The sequence below is a fragment of the Mus caroli genome, chromosome 2 (genome assembly GCF_900094665.2).
Source record: "Mus caroli chromosome 2, CAROLI_EIJ_v1.1, whole genome shotgun sequence".
NCBI lineage: Eukaryota > Metazoa > Chordata > Mammalia > Rodentia > Muridae > Mus > Mus caroli.
Window position 1 is genome coordinate 152658150 of NC_034571.1, and position 19522 is coordinate 152677671.

Genomic DNA, 19522 nt, shown 5'->3' on the forward strand with positions numbered 1-19522 from the left:
TATTGTGAAGGGCTGAGGGAAAGATCAAGCACTGCCGAGTACAGCAGGAAGGCCAGACTGTGATGCTGGGGAACTCTGAGTTTGACAGCCTGGTTGACCTCATCAGCTACTATGAGAAGCACCCCCTGTACCGCAAAATGAAGCTACGCTACCCCATCAACGAGGAGGCACTGGAGAAGATTGGGACAGCTGTGAGAAGGCCGGGGATGGGGGAGCAGGGATACGAGTATAGTTAGAGGACATTCACAATGTACCACTGTCTGAATGTGCTGAAAACTCATCTTGGGGTGTTTAAGTTCACATGAGAGCTCTAGGAGTAACTGGGAACCATGGTGTGTAGCTGGAGGAAGTGGCACCTGAGCCATGCCTGGGTATTCAGACAAAGTCCCCATGAGCTAAGCTGTAGGTGGCAAGGTCTAGGAGCTCACATGGACTTGGTCTGGAGTGTATGGGGCAGAGGGCAGAGTAGGTGCAAATGTATAGATGTGTTTGTTCTGTGGGAAGGCTCTGGAGGGAAGACCGTGGCTTGGTAGTACAAGGGTCTTGGACCAGTGTTGTGGTTTTTAATAGAAGGCAGGCATCTCACACAGGATTGGTTGAGAGTTGTCAGTTGTGACATGATAACCTGGTCAGGGTCATGCTGTTCCCTGAAGTCAGGAGAGGTGTGCTGGACTTCTTCCTGACTGTGAGCTCAGCCACTGAACAAACATTAAGTATGTGGTGTTGCTGGCAGCTCAGCAGCAGGGAACTCCAGCTGCAGGAGCCACAGTGGTGGATGTGGGGTAAGAGGGCAAAAGGAGTGTGGGATCAAGTCCCTACAGGCACCCTCCCCTTGGAAGTTGAGGAGGGGATTCTTGTAGGCCAGGGACCAATGAGCTGGGGCAAATGTCTTGTAGAAGAGGCCAGCTGTGCTTCAGAAACTGGGCAATGGGAGCTAGCAGCTGCATTTATCTCAGTTCTGGGGTGGTGATAGATCACAATGTGTCCTGTTTCCAGGAACCCGATTATGGGGCACTATATGAGGGCCGCAACCCTGGTTTCTATGTGGAGGCAAACCCTATGCCAACTTTCAAGGTAAATGTCTGTGCTTGACACAGGAAGCCACAAGTTCCCTACTGCTTGGGGCTTATATTTCTGTATTTTGGGCCCTTTTGTGGTAGGTGTGGAGAAACAAGTGTTAGTTGTGGTTTTCTGAGGCTCAAGAGATTTTAAGATGTGTGGTTGGTAAATGACCATAAACCTCCAGGGATCAACCACTTTATAGCCAGTGTCTTGGGTTAGAACTGGCCCTTTGGCACCATTCCTTCAGAGTGATCCCCGTGTCTTCCATGGGTAGTAAGTAGAACAGGGGCCAGATGGCACACTGTCCAGTCATTCCCTTCATTATGAAAATCTTAGGGACTTCTTGGTTTTGACCTTTTCTTTAATGTAGCACATTGCCCTGTAAGAGTCTTAACTATGGAGGGAGCTCCACAGGGCTGTGCACTTACTCTTACTGGACCTCAGCCCTGGCTTGTGGGAGCAGACCCCAGACAGAGTGCCAAAGACTCTACCTGGGTGGTCAAGAATTTCCCTGGAGAAAACCCTCTGTCTTCCCATCCTGCTTTTTCTGAAACTTACCCCAAGACAGCATTGAGAACTGTGTCTAGGGTCACTTGCCAACAGTGGTACTGCCCACTAGTGTAAGCCCAGGCACATGTAGGCACATGTATACACATTTGCTGTACTGGGTTAAGGGATGGGGACTGCCCTCTGCTTTACTCCACACAATCCAATCCCACTGTCTTACCTCTGCAGTGTGCAGTAAAAGCCCTCTTCGACTACAAGGCCCAGAGAGAGGATGAGCTGACCTTCACCAAGAGTGCCATCATCCAGAATGTGGAAAAGCAAGATGGTGGCTGGTGAGACAAGCCATCCAGGCTAGAAAGCCTGTGGTGTGGTGGGACAGGAGGCCGGGGCCTCTGTGGAGTTGTCACTGAAAGCACTTGTGATAGTATGCTTTGAGAGCATCTGCCTCATGCTCACTAGCAGTGTCTGCCTTGGCCTGACTTATGTGTGGGAATCCCCCAGGAAGAGCCTGTGAGTGTGGGGCAGTTGCTGGAGTCAGTACCCTGTGGCTTCCACAGGTGGCGAGGGGACTATGGTGGGAAGAAGCAGCTGTGGTTCCCCTCAAACTATGTGGAAGAGATGATCAATCCAGCAGTCCTAGAGCCTGAGAGGGAGGTATGTCTGGAACCACTCTGTGTCACGGGTTTGTTTCCCTGTCCCCAGGTTTTCTTTTGATGTGTCTATCACACCCAGGCCTTCCTGTCATCTGTGAGCCACACATCCTGTGTGGCTACACTCTAGTCTCTGTTGTACCTATGTCATGCTTGGCTGGTCATGAGGAGATCTAAAAGATGGTCAAAAAGTTCCCTCGGCTGAGTGTGCGGCAGCAATGCTGACCATTCTCGGGTTTTGCTTCCTACAGCACCTGGATGAAAACAGCCCACTGGGGGACTTGCTGCGAGGGGTCTTAGATGTGCCAGCTTGTCAGATCGGTGAGATCTAATTCCTAGCTCATGATTCCTCTTAGTGTCGGGGTGTCCTTGTCACTCCCCCTGCTTCTGGAGAGGAACCCAGTGGCCGAGTTCCAGAGGCTACTCTTATACTCTGGAAATCCCAGACTCTTTTGTCATCTCCAAATTTTACCCTCTGCCAAGTACAGTGGAGTCAAAAGTTGGCAGAGATGTTGACAGACTGACATCCAGTCCTAATGGTTTAGACCACAGCATTGTGACAGAAGCTTGGAGATGGGTTACAATGCATGGCTCCAAGGAAGGGGCATGAGTCACAGCTGGGTTGGAGCCTTGGTTCCACCATAACTACTATGGTATGTCTGAGCTACAGTATCCTCTGTAAATTCTATATACCAATTTTGCCTGCTTATAAGTATGGCCAGGAAGAAATGGAATGAATTCTTTTGAGCCAGTATCCATGACTGTGGTTCTCAACCTGTGGGTTTTAATCCCTTTGGAGGCCTAACAACCCTTTCACAGGGTTTGCATATCAGATATGCTGCATATAAGATATGCTGCATATCAGATATTTACAGTATAATTAATAAATAGCAAAATTATGAAATATCAATGAAAAAATTTTATGGTTGGAACCATATTGAAGGGTTCACAGTATTAGAAAGCCCAGAGAGCATTCCTAGCCCTGTATTATTTTAACCCCAACAGCAATCCGTCCTGAGGGCAAAAACAACCGGCTCTTCGTCTTCTCCATCAGCATGCCGTCAGTGGCTCAGTGGTCCCTGGATGTTGCAGCTGACTCACAGGAGGAGTTACAGGACTGGGTGAAAAAGATCCGTGAAGTTGCCCAGACTGCAGATGCCAGGGTGAGAACCTGCCACAGCTTAGAAAGTGCTACTGGGATCTGTGAGAACAACATGTGGGCCTGCCCAGGAGCCAAGGCCTCTAACCCCCAGCTAGCTCCTCTAGAGAAGGCAACTGATGTGGCCAGGCCTTAGATAAGGCACCCAAAAGAACAGACTCAAGACAGGATTGTGATGGATGGGCTTAGGAAATGTTGACCATTAAGGACTCTGGATCACCCGAATGAGTATAAGGCAAGAGGGAAGAGAGGTCCTGGGCTGGCAGCAGGAGTCAGATCAGGCTTACAAGAGAGGAAGAGGGTTTACGTAAACATTTGTGACAGGGTATGGGTCTGGGACAGGAGGCAGAGAAGTTGCAGATACCCACAACAGTGGAACTTTGCTATGCTGAGGGCCACAGAGGTATGGTGTCCTTTAGCTTTAAAAGCAGCAGATATTCCTAGTGACACTATTGAGGTGTCTTAGTGTCATGAGAAGGTTGGACAGTAGTGGGTTGTAGGGAGTTCAGAGTGGGAGTTGGAGTTTGTGGATAGTGGGTAGCATGTATTTGTTTGGAAGGACCAGCTTTCTGGAGGAGCCCTCTTCCATTGAGCCTGGCGAAGCATTTGTAGATGTATGGAAGCTTCTACTTAGAGCCTGTCCCCCCAGCACATTTGGTGAGCAAATTTGTGACTGGGGACAGACACAATGCTGAGGATTTTGTTAGTGTGCCCTGGAAGGCAAGGTACTGAAAGATCCAGTGACTGGCAGGCTAGACCCTGGATTTAGCCTGGAATGAAAAGAAAGATTGTAAATAGTGGAGCCCCTGAAGGAAAGACTACAAAGAGCAGTGTGGGGAGTGCCTGAGTAGGCTGTCGCTAAGATCGGGGATGGGAGGAGGAAGGCTGCATTGGCCATGGGGACATGAGATGGTAAGGTCGTCTAAGGCACACACATTGCCAAGTGGGCTTAAGGCCTTAGTGCTTCAGGGAACCAGGAAGCAGTGTTTTTGCTGAAGGACGAGGCTAGGTAAAGAATAATCAGAAAGCATTATTGGGAAGGCCTTGCCGACCTTAGCTTCATGTGAGGTCATTCGGCACATAAGTTATGGTGAGACTTCCACCCCAAGAGGGTTGGGGAACAAGTGTATCTGTAGAGACGAAGAAAGAGATAATTTTTGGACAAAACTGGGAGCCAGTAGTTTTGTTTAGTGTCTGCTGCTATTTAAAATGTGCAAGGAGAGAAAAGGGCCTCAGAACACCTGAAGTGTGTGTGTACCCAAGGCTGGTAGGAGCTTCCTTCTCCTGGGCAGGGCTCAGCCTGGGCCTTGTGTGTGTCACCAGCTCACTGAGGGGAAGATGATGGAGAGGAGGAAGAAGATCGCCTTGGAGCTTTCCGAGCTTGTGGTCTACTGCCGGCCCGTTCCCTTTGATGAAGAGAGTAAGGCTGGGGCCAGGTGTGGTGAGCGTGTGCTGAGGGGCTGGTGGCTTGAGAGTGGTATTTAATACCCTGTCCCTTACACACACTACACAAGGGGGCCGCTCTATACATGCTCTCACTGTTTGGCTCAGAGATTGGCACAGAACGTGCTTGTTACCGGGACATGTCCTCCTTTCCGGAAACCAAGGCTGAGAAGTATGTGAACAAGGCCAAAGGCAAGAAGTTCCTCCAGTACAACCGGCTGCAGCTCTCTCGCATCTACCCCAAGGGCCAGAGGCTGGACTCCTCCAATTATGATCCTCTGCCCATGTGGATCTGCGGCAGCCAGCTTGTAGCACTCAATTTCCAGACCCCAGGTGAGGGGGTCTCTGTGGGTGGGGAGAGACACTTAGGGCAGTTCCACTGGAGCACACTAATCCCACTCTTGCAGACAAGCCTATGCAGATGAACCAGGCCCTCTTCATGGCTGGTGGGCATTGTGGCTATGTGCTGCAGCCAAGCACCATGAGAGACGAAGCCTTTGACCCCTTTGATAAGAGCAGTCTCCGAGGTCTGGAACCCTGTGTCATTTGCATTGAGGTGAGCATATTTGTCTGGGTTCTTCAGGGTGGGAAAGGGTTATGAAGAACATTGATACTAAACCTGCTAAGAAGGTGGGGACCAGGTGGGTCAGCACAAGTGGGAAAGGGTACAGAGCCAGAGGTGAGCAGCATTTCTGCTTTACGTTGGGGAAGAGAACTCATCTTGGTCTATTCTTGAGCTTGAAGTAGGACCATCTGAAGTGGAAATCCAGCTACAGGTTCTCTGTGAGGTTGGGATCCCAGGGGTAGCATGGCTGATCATGGCCAGTTTTTGGCACAAATGAGTTAGGATGTCAGGTTAAAGCTAACCTGTGAAAAGTCACTACCTGGAAGGAAGAGCCTGGTCAGAATGACACAAATCAGGCTAAAAGGGGCCTGTGGTGAGCCAGGCTCCTGTCTGCAGGACCAAGCAAAACCTGAGCTTGCTAGAGCATGACGAGCAGCCTGTTTGCCTTTCCCAGTTCCTAGAATAGAGCTCCCCAGTCCATGTCTGGTGAAGTGCTGTGATCAAGGGTCAGCTCAGCCCTCGCTCTGGGAATCGGCAGGGGTGGCCTGAACAGAGTCTGGAAAGAGTAAGGATAGTCTATGGCCAGCTGAGCACACTTAGGAGCACAAAGCCACAGATGGACATGACTGCTACTTTCCAGATTTCCCCTCTAAAGTGGAATAATTTAAAAGATTCCCACATTGGAACAGACATGGATTTAACATAAAATGGACTGCAAAGTACGCATGATACTTAGCTAAAGCTCAGGGTTTTACAGCTAACAGCTTGCTCTGGAATGAACAATGAGGGGCCTAATGGGCAGCACCTTCAGGGCCCAGCAGGGGGCATACTGCCTCCATGGTGCATTTTCCTCCACGATTTGCTCCCCAAGCTTCTGCTGGGAGGATGTTTGGGGGTGCTGGGGAGATGTCATCACCCCATCTCTGCCTGCTTGCCTGCCTCACAGGTGCTGGGGGCCAGGCATCTGCCGAAGAATGGCCGGGGTATTGTGTGTCCTTTTGTGGAGATTGAGGTGGCTGGGGCTGAGTACGACAGCACCAAGCAAAAGACGGAGTTTGTAGGTAAGTCAGTCTTCCCTCATTACCAGTCATTCCCCTGGGGTGTTAAAGACCTCTCCACCAGTCATCACATCCCGTAGATGTGGCCTCAGCTTTTGCCCTTGCTTTCACAGTGGACAACGGACTGAACCCTGTGTGGCCCGCTAAGCCCTTCCACTTCCAGATCAGTAACCCAGAGTTTGCCTTTCTGCGCTTTGTGGTGTATGAGGAAGACATGTTTAGTGACCAGAACTTCTTGGCTCAGGCTACTTTCCCAGTAAAAGGCCTGAAGACAGGTGAGGAATCTTCCTTATAAAGTCTTGCTGTCAGGATGGGGCTTATCCACTTGCTTGACACTTGATAGGCTGAGAGCCAGGTATTTCTCCTAGGATATAGAGCAGTGCCTTTGAAGAACAACTACAGTGAAGACCTGGAGTTGGCCTCCCTGCTCATCAAGATTGACATTTTCCCTGCTAAGGTAACTACAGCAGCGTGAGCAGAGAGTTCAGTCATAGCCCCTGAGATGCAGAAGAGACCTCAACTTTTGTGCACTTCCCTTGCTGAGCAGGAGAACGGTGACCTCAGTCCTTTCAGTGGCATATCCCTAAGGGAACGGGCCTCAGATGCCTCCAGCCAGCTGTTCCATGTCCGGGGCCGGGAAGGGTCCTTTGAAGCCAGATACCAGCAGCCATTTGAAGATTTCCGCATCTCGCAGGAGCATCTTGCAGACCATTTTGACAGTCGGGAACGAAGGTGAGGGAGATGAGGGGAAGTTAGCCAGTGTGGGACCTTGGAGGAAGGGTGTTGGAGCCAGAAAGATCAATCCTTTGGCAGCTTTCTCCTCTGTGGAAAAGGGATAACCGTGTGTCTTAGGTTGTCCTGTCTGGCTGCAAGGCCAGTAAGGACGCTTCACTTCTGTTCAGGGCCCCAAGAAGGACTCGGGTCAATGGAGACAACCGCCTCTAGTCAGGCCCCACCTTGTTGGAGAGCAGCAGGTGCTGTCCACCTGTGGAATGCCATGAACTGGGTTCTCTGGGAGCTGTCTACTGTAAAGCCTTCTTGGTCTCACAGCCTGGAGCCTGGATTCCAGCAGTGAAGGCTAGATAAAACCAAGCCATTAATGAAATGTATTGTTTTGGGCCTCCCTGCCCAGCTCTGGGTGAAGGCAAAAAAAACTGTACTGTGTCTCGAATTAAGCACACACATCTGGCCCTGAATGCGGAGGTGGGTCCTTCCATCTTGGGCCAGGACTAGGGCTGAAGCCCCTTGGAAAGAGAAGTTGCCTCAGTTGGTGGCATAGGAGGTCTCAAGGAGCTGCTGACACATTCCTGAAAGAGGAGAAGGAGGAAGAGCCTTGGTGGACCAGGGAAACAAAGTTTACATTGTCCTGTAGCTTTAAAACCACAGGGTGAAAGAGTAAATGTCCTGCAGTTTGGCCCTGGAGCCAGGACAGAGGAATGCAGGGCCTATAAGGAGAAGGCTCTTCTGCTCTGCCCATGGAGGAAGACACAGCACAAGGGCACATTGCCCATGGCTGGGTACACTACCCAGCCTGAAAGATACAGGGGATCATGATAAAAATAGCAGTATTAATTTTTTTTCTTCTCAGTGGTATTGTAACTAAGTTATTCTGTCCTGCTCCTCACCTTGGAAGCGAAGACCTAGCACAGAGCCTTTGGGAACAGCAGCCTATGGGGTGTTGTACTGGGAGAGGGCACTGTCAAGAAGGGTGGAGGGGCAGGAAGAGAGAAGAGTAATGTCTACCCTGGTGAGCTTTTTTGTTTTTATGACAAAGAAGACTCAATATGCTTTCCCTTAGGAATGGAGATAGGTAAGTGGAGTCAGGCAGTAGGTACCAAATTAAGCTGCTGCTTGGTGCAGTTTCTATGCAGTTGGTAAAAAGATGCAAAGGAGATGGGAAGGTTGGGAAGGTAAGCCTCACCTCTGAGAACAGAGGCTGGGGTCCAGGCCTGTGGGTGCAAAGGTGCCTCAGCATAGCCAGCATCAGCACACGCAAACCCACTGCCCAAATTTGGGCTCAGGGTTGGCCATTTGCTAGTTCTGCTGCCCTCTTAAGATCTGACTGCCAAATAAATCATCCTCATGTCCTTTTTCTTTTAACTTGTTTTTTTCTTGGGGGCTCAGGAGAACATGGTGATTAAGAATAGAAGCAAGTGTGGTATAATATCCCTGGAGACCTGGGAAGTCACACAGCTCTTCCCTGTGGCTCTAAAATGTGATGCCCCTCTGCCACCCCATCTTCTAATGGTATTGTTGAAGCCCACCCACCCCATCAAGGGGCAAGCTCAGTCTCCATTGCACAGAAACCTACTTCAAAAAAGTAGCATTTGGTTATGTGCTGCCAGGTGCGTCTGTTTGCCTCTTCATCTGCCAGTTAGAACCTCTGTGCCTCCCATGCTGAGGAAGGCCTATTCCTTCCTGAGGCTTTGCTGCAGCACTTTGCTGGAGCAGGACAAAACCATGCCACAGTGAAGCAGCGTGTACCATGTGCTGAACTAGCTGGCTCAGGCCACAGAGCATAAGTATTTGGGTGATGGCTGGGTCTGTAGCTTTCATCTAATGCAGTGGATTTCAACCTGTGTGTTGTAATCCCTTTGGGACCCAACATCAGATGCCTTACATATCAGGTATTTACATTATGACTTATAACAGCAAAGTTAGTCATGAAGTAGCAGTGAAATAACTTTATGGTTGGGGTTCATTACAACATGAGGGACCGCATTAAAGAGCCGAAGCATTAGAAAGGTTGAGCACTACTGATGCAAAGTTTTCCTGTCCCATCACAGACAGAGGGGAGGGATCCTTCCACACACAGGAAATGGTGGGTACAATGTATCAGGTCCTCAGACTCTCTGAGTTCATCCTTGAGTCTTGTGGCCCCGGAGAAGGTAGGAGCCATGTTTTCCAGTACTCAGTACTGCTGCATGACAGCTTTGCTTGGTGCTGAGCATCTTAATTCTCAATAGATATTTCCATTTTCTGAGCAAGTCTCCCAGAGAGGCTCAGCACTGCCTCCTAAGCAGCTTCACAGAACTGTGATTCACACGTCTTGTCCCTTTACCATATTTCCCTTCAGGTAGTAGTTTCTTCTCAGTGGAGCAGATTTAAGGATCAGTTTCATTACTTAAACCCCCCAGGTAAACCTGATTACTGTTGAGTGATCCAGGAGACCCATCTTGGTGCCTCGTGGCTGTCTTGCCTAATTCATCCAGTGTGTCCCTACATGTGACAGCTTGGTTAACATTACTTTGCACCCATTGGGTTATGACCTGTAGAATCTCAGCCAAGCATTGTTTAAAAACACCCTCAGGTACATCTGAGAAATCCTGTTGTCAGGGCTTTGCTCCCTGGAGCATGAAAATGAGAAGTCAGGTTGAGAACCATTGGCTTTGGCAGAGGAATCCAAAAGAGTGGGGTTGGGAGGGAAGGCAGTGATCTCAGGAACACACGCCAAGAGACAAGTAAAGAGGGACCACTGAATGTTACCAGTGAAAACACGTTAACAAAAGAGCACTGCCTATGACTTCAGGGGTATAGGACTGAAATGCGGGGTTAAAAGGCAGAAACATTTTGTGGCCTTTACTAAGAAAAATTACAAGTAGCTGTGCCCCTAACAGAGAGAGCTGGGGCCTCACTTGGACTTTAGCTGAGGACAGGGACTAAACAGTCACTTGTCTTTCAACTTATTCCTTACCTCTGACCATATCAGAGCTGCTGAGTGAGTGTGAGGTTACCCCACCAAACCAACTTAGTGACCAAAACAAGCCCAGACCTGCCTTATATTTTAGTTAAGTGCATCTTTCCCTTAGAGGCTTCCCCTACCTAGGATATAAATCCCCAGAGGATTTACATCCATGGGTCACTGTGTCTTCCCAGGAAGACTCTACAGCTTCCTGCAGACTGATCCTGCCATCTCCACCAGTGTGTTCTGAACCTGCCCACCAAGGACTCAAGAGATGGTATTGCCCTAGTTTAGTTAGTTCTATGACCTGGCTGTTAGATTCAACACACAACTTCTTTAGGACCTGAGCTGGCCTTGGGGAAGAGCAGATCTTGATGCTTCACTCGGGTGGCTTTATTTTGGGAGTCCCCTTTTCTTTATGGCCAATGAGGGCATCCTAGCAACAACCAGTTGCTATGAGGCTTGGAGGTGTCGGGATGACACTGGTCCTCTAGTAGGATCCAGGGTCCTTCTGCACGGTGACAGGCTCTCCTTAGCAAATGTCATGCTTCACTGACAACTCTTCTCTCACACAGAAAAAGAAAAGAACACAGGAAAACTTGCCCATGCCCTCACACCCCAGTTCATGGCTCTAAGATCAGATTTGCTTTATACTCAGCACAGTTTTGCATGGAAGCCATCACAGTGAGTTCAGGAATGCAGAAGACAAAGAATTCCAAAAACTGGAATCTTCATGGGGAGCTGAGGAAAGCCCCAATACCTATTTACTTTTAAGGGTCAGATTTGTCCCCTGCCCCCAAAAATCAATAGAAGGGATTTTAGATTTTTGTTTATTAATTCACTCCCACACACAAAGACAGCAGATAAGAAGTGTCTGTACATTTTTATTTAGGAACAGTTAAAAGATTGGAAGTACCACCGAGGCCCATTCACACTACACAAGCAGTTTTGTCCCTCATCCCATCCCTTATCCAAATTTGCAGATACAAAATCTAGGAAATGTGCAATTTGCATCTTGGAAATAGCAGCATCCCCATGGGGGACCTTAAGAGGCCCAGAGACTCAGACAGAAGAGGTCATCCTCGCACCTCCCACCACACACAGCCCACACCAAAAGGCAAAGGCTGTCTTTCTATTCCAATGTTTCCCAGGGTGAAGGATTTATACACTCCAGCCAGGTGTGGCCCATGCCTGTAACTCAGTGCTTGGGAGGTAGAGGCAGGAAGAGCACCCAAGTCTGAGGCCAGCCTGGTCTACAAAGTGAGTCGGCCAGGCAGGTAGGAGGCCAGCCAGGGCCACACATAGGTCTGTGTGACAGAATATGCTATTTCTTAGTTCACTTTCACAGCTGGCCGCAGTAGCAGGTGACCCTCACTTAGCACCAGGATAGTCACTTCAGCTGTTCCTGGGAGACAGGAAGCACACCAAAGGCAGACTGTTCAAATCACCCCCAGCCGTACTTCTCAGCAGTCGGGCCCCCTGAGAACAAAGCCGTCCACACTGAGATCAGGACACAAAGCAGGTGCTGGGGACCAGGATCCAAGACATTGTCAGCAAGGACACTGCAGGTCTTTGGCTGCCTCCCCAATTTCCCCAAGGGCTATGTTAGGACAACTCAAAGAACAATAGTCAGCAAGGGCCAGAAAAAGGTTGGCTCATTTTCTGTGTTTAATAACAATTATGACACAGTCTGACCTTCCTGGCAAAGCTGAACAAAGCCAGCTACTCAGAAGCATGGGAGAGAGACCAGTGCTCTGAGTGACCACTCCTACCCTTGGCCCACCCAATTTCACAGAGCAACCTAACTTGTGTTGGAATCCTGCTAAGGAATGGGTGTTCGCTCTCACTGCAGCCAGCCTTCTCATATGGGGCTACAAGAACAAGACCAAGATGTGTGGACAGGAGCTAGGGACAAGATCTTTCTGTAGCACTAACTGCAGGTTAGCAGGACCACATAATAAATAGACTTCCGCCCACTGGACATGGTCTCTTCTGGTGCTTGCTTGGGGGAGAACAGAGCACAGCAGTCCTTTTTATATTCAGTGTCTGAGCAGGCTTTATCCTAGGCGTTTTACCTTCAACTCAAGTTCTGAATAAACTGAATCACCCACTTTCCATGGAAGGGAACATGTGTCAAAAGGCATAGATCAAGAAAAACTATTAACATACAGGTGCCCACTGTGGGCACAGTATGCCAGTCTCTTGACAAAAGTGGCACTGATAGCAGGTAAATGTGCAATGCAAGCCCCTCTCAGGTGTTCTAACTTGCCATCTGCCCACCCTTGTCAACAGCAGGAAGACACCATGTAGCACAGTCCCTGCCAAATAGCTGTCCTCCCTCTTCTGCCTGGTTCCTGCCAGAGTAGCAGCAAGGTATGTTTCAGGGAGGGAAGAGACAACAGAGTAGTAACTTCACTGAATCCACTCAGTCCCGCATCCATAAGAGACTGAAAAACCAAGGAAGTGGGTGCCTACCTCTTCCTTGTAGCAACCAGAATCTGCCTTAGTCTGTAGTAGACAGCCCAAGTGTACTCTCTGGATTTACATCCCTGCTCCAGAATTTATGGAGTTGGGAAGAAGTGTTCCTACTAGACTCAGAACTAGAAAAACCTGTTTTGGTTTTCCAGTCTGGGGGTCCAAGTTCATAGGACTGCTGGCTAGAGTTAATAAGCACTCAGAACAAAGCAGGCTCTCAGTCCTAGGTCCATTTACTCTCTGAGCTGCTTTCACACCACAACAAAGTACAAATTCTGGAAAGTACATTTGGGCTTGCCACTACCTAGATGCCAGCCATCCCTGGTGGCCAGGCATAAGAGAACACAGACTTTGGCAGAAACAGACTCTGAGAACCCCATTCCTTTTGGATTTCTAGCTAGTAAGCTAGGTAGCAATGTAAACAGCAGATAGTACGATCGTCAGTTCTGTCATTAGTCAAAACTAAACCCAGCCATTCCACTGAAGACCCTCAACAGCCTTATTAGCCCTAGAGGATAGAGCTCAGTAACCTACCTACTCTACTGAGCAGAAGAAACTGCAATGTGGATAATTCAGGCTCAAGTCTTGGGAGACCTGTACTTATTTAGAAAGGCCTGTGGGCTCCAGTGCTATAACACATGGAAATCAGCTCATAAAGGTTTGGGAAGGTTGGTGGTGAACGGTGTGCTCTTATGGGAGAAGATGAAGCTAAATCAGGGATGCTAGAAAAAAGGCTTAGTCTAGTATAAGAAAAACCAGGCAGCATGCCAAAATTTGGATAGGATGAGCTGACCAAAGACCTTTATGTATCTAGAAGACTACTGCAGAAAACAGAGCCTTGCAAATGAATATAAGTTCATCTGTAAAGTGGCTTTAGTAAAAACACAAATTCTAAGTTTTGTTTTAGGATTTCCTTGGCTGGTTTCCCAGAAAGTGCCTTTGGGCTGTGACAGTGGCACTGACTGAGCTGCTCCAATCTGAGGATTTTGGTCCATGTAGAAACTAGGAAGACAAAAGGCAATGGCTCAAGACAGGGACAGCTCAACACTCACCTAGAGGACAGCATGAGTCTCCAGCCAGCAAGGTTGCCCCCTCACCCCTACCCTCCACAGGAGGCAGCTGTGTGACAGATGTCCTAGGGCCAGCAGGGAGGAAGGGACACAGGTATGACATAGCTACTGTCAGAACAAGTAAAATCTCTGAGAGCCATCTGGGTCTAGAGAATGCAGCTGAGCTTCCTAGTAGCACATACCCAAGGCCAGCTGGAGACAGACTTAGGATATAGGTAGCTACCTACCAGGTCCCACCCAACTCTCCTTGTGCTTCCAGAGGGGAGGGTGCCCTTGTGCTAAGGTATTTTGTTCACTGGCAGCTGCTGACACTCAGCCAAGAGAAAAGTGCAAGGACAGTCACTAGTAGACCTCAAAGTCATCTAGGGAAAGGACTCCCAACACTAACACACCCAACTACCAAAAGGAAAAAAAAGTCTCTGATCAGAAAATTACAAATAATATGCAAAGCTTATGTATAAGTTTGGGTTTCTGTTAGAGTTGATTCTGAGCTATAACTGAACTGACAAACATATATGAGTAGAAAAAAATCAATATACAAGACCAGCACAAAAAACACTTAGAATGTACTGCCTCTGGTAAGTCCAAGTGAGTGCAGAAGATAGGGCAAGACTCACCATGTCACAAAGCACACCTTGTTAGGAGAAGCACATTCCACCCCACCTCAGCAGCCACAGCCAGCCTTCTATTGAGCCTCCAACTGTACAAGGCCACTGTGATGTCACATAGTAACCATAGACCTGGTAGCTGCCAACCTACACCCCAACTCCTCTGTCAGTGCACCAATGCTTGGTATCCAAAACCCTTCCCTGGAGTGCCAACGCTATGACCACCTCCCTCACCATTATCTATCAAACAAGGTCCAAGCCACAACTTCCCTCCCCTATCCAAGAGCAAAGGAAGCAACTTGTTTCTTACCTGGACAATCTTGCCATTACCAGTTCTGAGAAAGGTGTGCTGGAGCCAGTGTTACTGCAACTTCCCATCCAGAAGACTACCTAGTGCCTGAGACCAGGCTGCTCTGTGTCCTGCATAATGTCCACCAACTAACAATGTTTCTGTTCCGTGTACATTGTTGAGACATTTTTAGTCTAGTGTTCAGCTAGTGCAGCAGGGCTCTGGAGGTGCAGCCCAGCAGGCATCTGGGCTCAGGTGAGACACAGATGCTTAGACAGATGGCTTCCTCTGCTACTCCGGCTGCCCAGGATACTGTTATCTCTTCACACACAGACTCAAATGTACATCAGCTGTACGACTTATGAATAAAGTATCAAATAAGTATGTGTCCTGTATAGATGGATATGTAAATCTGCACATATACAAACACGTTCTGGAAAACGTTCAGGCATCTGTTCTCTGAAGAAAAACAATCACTCACCATTTATCCTTTCCAATTCCTCAAGGTTTGGGGCCAAATAGCTTCCCTCCCCAAACAGAAAGGATATAAAAATAGGCTACAAAACTTGCCAAGTAGTCAAAAAAAAAAAAAAACCCAAAAATAAAACAAAATAAAAAACTCCAATCAAATGTGAGGCCATCCCTATGGGAACAGGAAGGGCAGGAGAAACAACTTATAATGGTTCCAGGGCCCTGGGTTACAAAAAAAGCCCTCTTTCCTAAAAGGCTGAAGGCCGCCATGTTCATCCTCAGACTATTCCCCTCCCCTGGGAAGGGAGGGAGGAGAACACCTGGAAGTTGGCCACTGCTTCTTGGTCAAAGCTCTTGCCCTGCCTGTGGGTCTCCTGAGGGAATCTCCAAGAGGTAAGTGGGGCCATGATGACACATCCTGTTTGTCATCTTTCCCTCCCCTGCCCTGCTTTGTCTACTGTTCTCAGAGAAGCCAGCCTAGGAGAGACTGGGGCTTTAATGTTTAGTACAGTTCCCTAAGAAGTTTTCCATTGTTTCAAAGGCACCATTTCTTGTGATTTTAATTAAAAAGACATGAGGCTTAGGCAAAAGTAGATAGAGTACTTGTTTCTCAGGTTGGGAATATAAATGTGGAACTTTAAAAATACCCTCACGGGAATCTGTCCAGTGATGTCCAGCACCTCTGGATCATGAAACCAGTAGCTGGCCAGGGCCCTTGGTGTAACAGGCATTTTGCCAGGAACTCTGACCTGCAGGTCTTCAAGAACACTGTAGCTCTAGTCACTTCAAATCTCCCAAGCCCTTCAGCCTCATTCTTCCTCCAGCCACCATGTATTTCCTTCTGACCTGCAGGAGGCATTGAGCACTTTGGTGACCAAAGCCACAGCAATTGGCTCTACTTTGATCACTTTCCTTTTGTTCTAAAGGCGTCTAGATTGAAGGGCTGAAGGGAGCTACAGGTCAGTAGATTGGGCTTTACAACAATGGTTTCTTTAGTTGATCTGATAATGGAGAAGTTGGTCCATGATTCAAACTCAAAAAAAAAAAAAAAAAAACCCCAAAAAACAAACAAAAAAACAAAACCAGAATTACAGTTAACTAAAAAGAATGGTTAGCATCCAATGGTAATGTCATAGCTTGGTTGTGTTCAGAACTGAAGGTAACAGTGGGCTCTTTGTCAATCAGAACACAAGACAAGCCTGGCACAAAATGTGGCTTGCCTCCACTCAGTGATGCAGAGATCTCTTCCAACAATCTGTTCCCTTGAGAAGACAAGTAGGGCCAGGCCTGGTGCAGTTCTGAGCGTGCCTGGGACTCCCGCTGTTGCAGAGGATGAGGGTCCCTATGGTCTCAGCTTCCCAGAAAACAGACATGGCATTGTCAGAGCTGTACTGCTTTGGTAACCCGAGTTCCTGTGTATTGAAAATGTCTGTAGTAGTATGCTTTATTAAATGTATATAGGTAGCTGTATATGCTAGTAACTTGATTCTGGGTCTAGATATATGCAATCTGAATTGCTTTGTCCCTGGGAGGCCATGGAAAGGTCCTGCTCTGTAGGAAGATGGGCTGATGAGAAACCATTGCTATTTGCTCAGAAGTGTCAGGCTGAAGGCGGCTGGGGCGGTGGCAGGTTCTGGGTTCAGCGAGGCTCCAGAGGCTCTCCTGATGCCTGGCAGCTGGCCATCAAGATGATATGTGGCAGGTTTGGCCCTTCCACATGGCAGACAGCATCCCAGACTGGCCGGTCCTTCAGAGTAATCAAGATCAAATTCAGTCTGTTTCTGAGGAGAAAACACATACCTGTCACTCCATGACAGCTACAACGTGTACAGTCCCCAGGGATGCCCTATCCTCACTATCCTGGGCTGGTATCACTGGAGTTGGGGACTCCTTAATTCCATGAGGAATGCCAGGGCACTGTCCCCTCCAGCCTGAGGGGAGGTGAAAGAGCAGAGTGTGGGTCAAGGACAAGATGCTGGTTCAGTTGGACAAGGCCTTCAGACATCTTAGGCTCCTGTCACTCACCTAGCCCATCATCCCGGCCTCTGACCCCTGATGCCTATTAGCCCTTGTATTCTAAAAGTCCTGCCTCCTGCCCCTAGAGCCCTGAGCTCTGACATCTTATGTACACCTTGCAAGTTGGAAGTCAAGGTCAGGGCAGCTGATCACAGGCTCTTATCCCATGTTTACTGACAGGGTCTTTCCACTGAGGCTGGCTGGAGAGCACAAGAAGCTATGGTACAGATAACAGCCAAGCCTTGGAGGCCAAGCTACCACTAGGGTTTGGCCGCCCTTGCCGCTCTGCTCTGCTCTGCTCTGCCATGCCTGTTACACTCACTCATCTTGTCTCCAGTTTAAAACACACCATGGTACAATGCACGTAACACAAAATTTCTCATCACAGCCACACTATATCTCACTAGTTTTATGTACATTTATGAACCAACACCCTATATAGAAGTTCTGTATCCATTATATAATAACTGTCAATTCTTCTCAGAAGCTTACATTCTACCTTCAATCTCTATAAATTTGTCGACCTCATAAAAGTAGAATCATACACTATTTCTCTTTTGTGACTAGATTTTTTTTTTTTTTTTTTTGGTTTTTCGAGACAGGGTTTCTCTGTGTAGCCTTGGCTGTCTTGGAACTCACTCTGTAGACCAGGCTGGCCTTGAACTCAGAAATCCGCCTGCCTCTGCCTCCCGAGTGCTGGGATTAAAGGCGTACGCCACCACGCCCGGCTAGATTTTTTTTTTTTTTTTTTTTTGGTTTTTCGAGACAGGGTTTCTCTGTGTAGCCTTGGCTGTCTTGGAACTCACTCTGTAGACCAGGCTGGCCTTGAACTCAGAAATCCGCCTGCCTCTGCCTCCCGAGTGCTGGGATTAAAGGCGTACGCCACCACGCCCGGCTGTGGCTAGCTTATTTAACTCAGCATTATGTGTTCAAGTTCCATCCACATGCAGTGTATCAGAATTGTATTCCTTTTTATACTTGAATAACATTCTATTATATATGTATATGTGTGTATCTATCTGTCAGTCTGTCCGTCCATCCATCTGTGGCACATTTATCCATTCCTGTATTGTTGATGTATACAGCTTGTTTCCTTCTTTGGAGACTTGTGAATTCTACTGCTTTGAATATTCAGTCAGTGTCAGTTCAGGCCCTCTTTTCAGTGCTAGGAGTGAGACTTAGGATTGGATGAGAAACCTGTGTTTGTTTCTTGAGACCTACTGAAGAGGTTTCCAAGGTTTAATCCCTTTACATCCATCCACAGCAGCAGTGTTATCAGGGAGCTGGCTCTCCCCACCTCCTCAGCAATGCCTTTGGCTCTGTTTGTGTACATGTTAACAACAGCTGATTGAAGTGCGAGCTAGAATCTCATTGTAGACCTTTATTGTTTCATATGCATTTCCCTAAAAACAAAACATCTTAATCTTAAACAATTTTTTATCTTTAAAAAAATAATTTTCATGTCTATGGGTGTATTTCCTGCATGTATGTCTGTGTATTACATGACAGCTTGGGAGGCCAGTAGAGGTCCATTGTCAATCATCATAGTGTCTCCCTGGAAGGGAGTTATCTTGCTGCTTCTGTACATCTGTGTGATCTCTGATATTTCAGGTTTTTGGATAAGAGACTAGGAACTAGGCAGGGTGGTAATGACACACGTCTTTTATCCCAGCACTTAGAAGGCAGAGGCAGGTCTCTGTGAGTTTGAGGCCAGCCTGGCAGCAAGTTCCAGAACAAACAATGCTACATAGAAAAACCCTTTCTTGAAAACACACACACACACACACACACACACCGAGAGAAAAGGAGAGAGAGAGGGAGGGAGGGAGGGAGGGAGGGAGGGAGAGAGAGAGAGAGAGACACCTGGAAACACCTCAGTAAAGACTCCAACCACTGGTAATTTTCTTTCGATCCTTTACCTTTGACTTCTTTTGTGTCCCTGTATTTAAAGTGAATCTTTACATACAGTAAATGGATGGTTCCTGTATGGTTTTGGTCCAATATGGCAATCTTTGTCTTTAGAACAACTTAATCCATTGACATTGTATGTGATTACTGATTCCTGCCACCCAGCTATTTTTTTTTTTTTGGTCTTATTTGGTTTTTATTTTTAAACCCTCCCTTACTGTCATTTTGGATATTTACTTTTCTTAGTGTGCTCAGCTTGACTCCTTTGTATTTTGTTATTTTATTGCTTAACTTGGGGATCATAATAATGCTATAAACTTGAAACAATCCAACCTGACACCACTCACTTTCTGTGTTATTTAGACCCTGTACTGGCTAGTTTTGTGTCAACTTGACACAGCTGGAGTTATCACAGAAAAAGGAGCTTCGGTTGACGAAATGCCTCCATGAGATCCAGCTGTAAGGCATTTTCTCAATTAGTGATCAAGGGGGAAAGGCCCCTTGTGGGTGGTGCCATCTCTGGGCTGGTAGTCTGGGGTTCTATAAGAGAGCAGGCTGA

At 47.9% G+C, this 19522-nt stretch overlaps 2 protein-coding genes across 9 annotated transcripts in view; one reads left to right on the plus strand and one right to left on the minus strand.

Annotated features, from left to right (window-relative positions):
- Positions 1-8544, plus strand: part of Plcg1 (phospholipase C gamma 1) — a 31829-nt gene extending 23285 nt beyond the window's left edge. Inside the window, exons 20-33 of the mRNA XM_021156992.2 lie at positions 11-191; positions 997-1074; positions 1798-1901; positions 2127-2223; positions 2471-2540; positions 3225-3382; positions 4702-4798; positions 4930-5154; positions 5229-5377; positions 6333-6447; positions 6558-6719; positions 6813-6901; positions 6992-7176; positions 7347-8544. Of these exons, the coding sequence (XP_021012651.1) occupies positions 11-191; positions 997-1074; positions 1798-1901; positions 2127-2223; positions 2471-2540; positions 3225-3382; positions 4702-4798; positions 4930-5154; positions 5229-5377; positions 6333-6447; positions 6558-6719; positions 6813-6901; positions 6992-7176; positions 7347-7389 (1753 nt within the window). The 3' untranslated portion in view covers positions 7390-8544. The remainder of the gene's footprint in view (positions 1-10; positions 192-996; positions 1075-1797; positions 1902-2126; positions 2224-2470; positions 2541-3224; positions 3383-4701; positions 4799-4929; positions 5155-5228; positions 5378-6332; positions 6448-6557; positions 6720-6812; positions 6902-6991; positions 7177-7346) is intronic.
- A 2446-nt stretch (positions 8545-10990) lies between these two features.
- Zhx3 (zinc fingers and homeoboxes 3) overlaps positions 10991-19522 on the minus strand; it is a 122332-nt gene continuing 113800 nt past the window's right edge. For all 8 annotated transcript variants that reach the window (XM_029471365.1, XM_021157000.2, XM_029471379.1 and 5 more), the window contains one exon: positions 10991-16820. In XM_029471365.1, the coding sequence (XP_029327225.1) occupies positions 16810-16820 (11 nt within the window). In that variant the 3' untranslated portion in view covers positions 10991-16809. The remainder of the gene's footprint in view (positions 16821-19522) is intronic.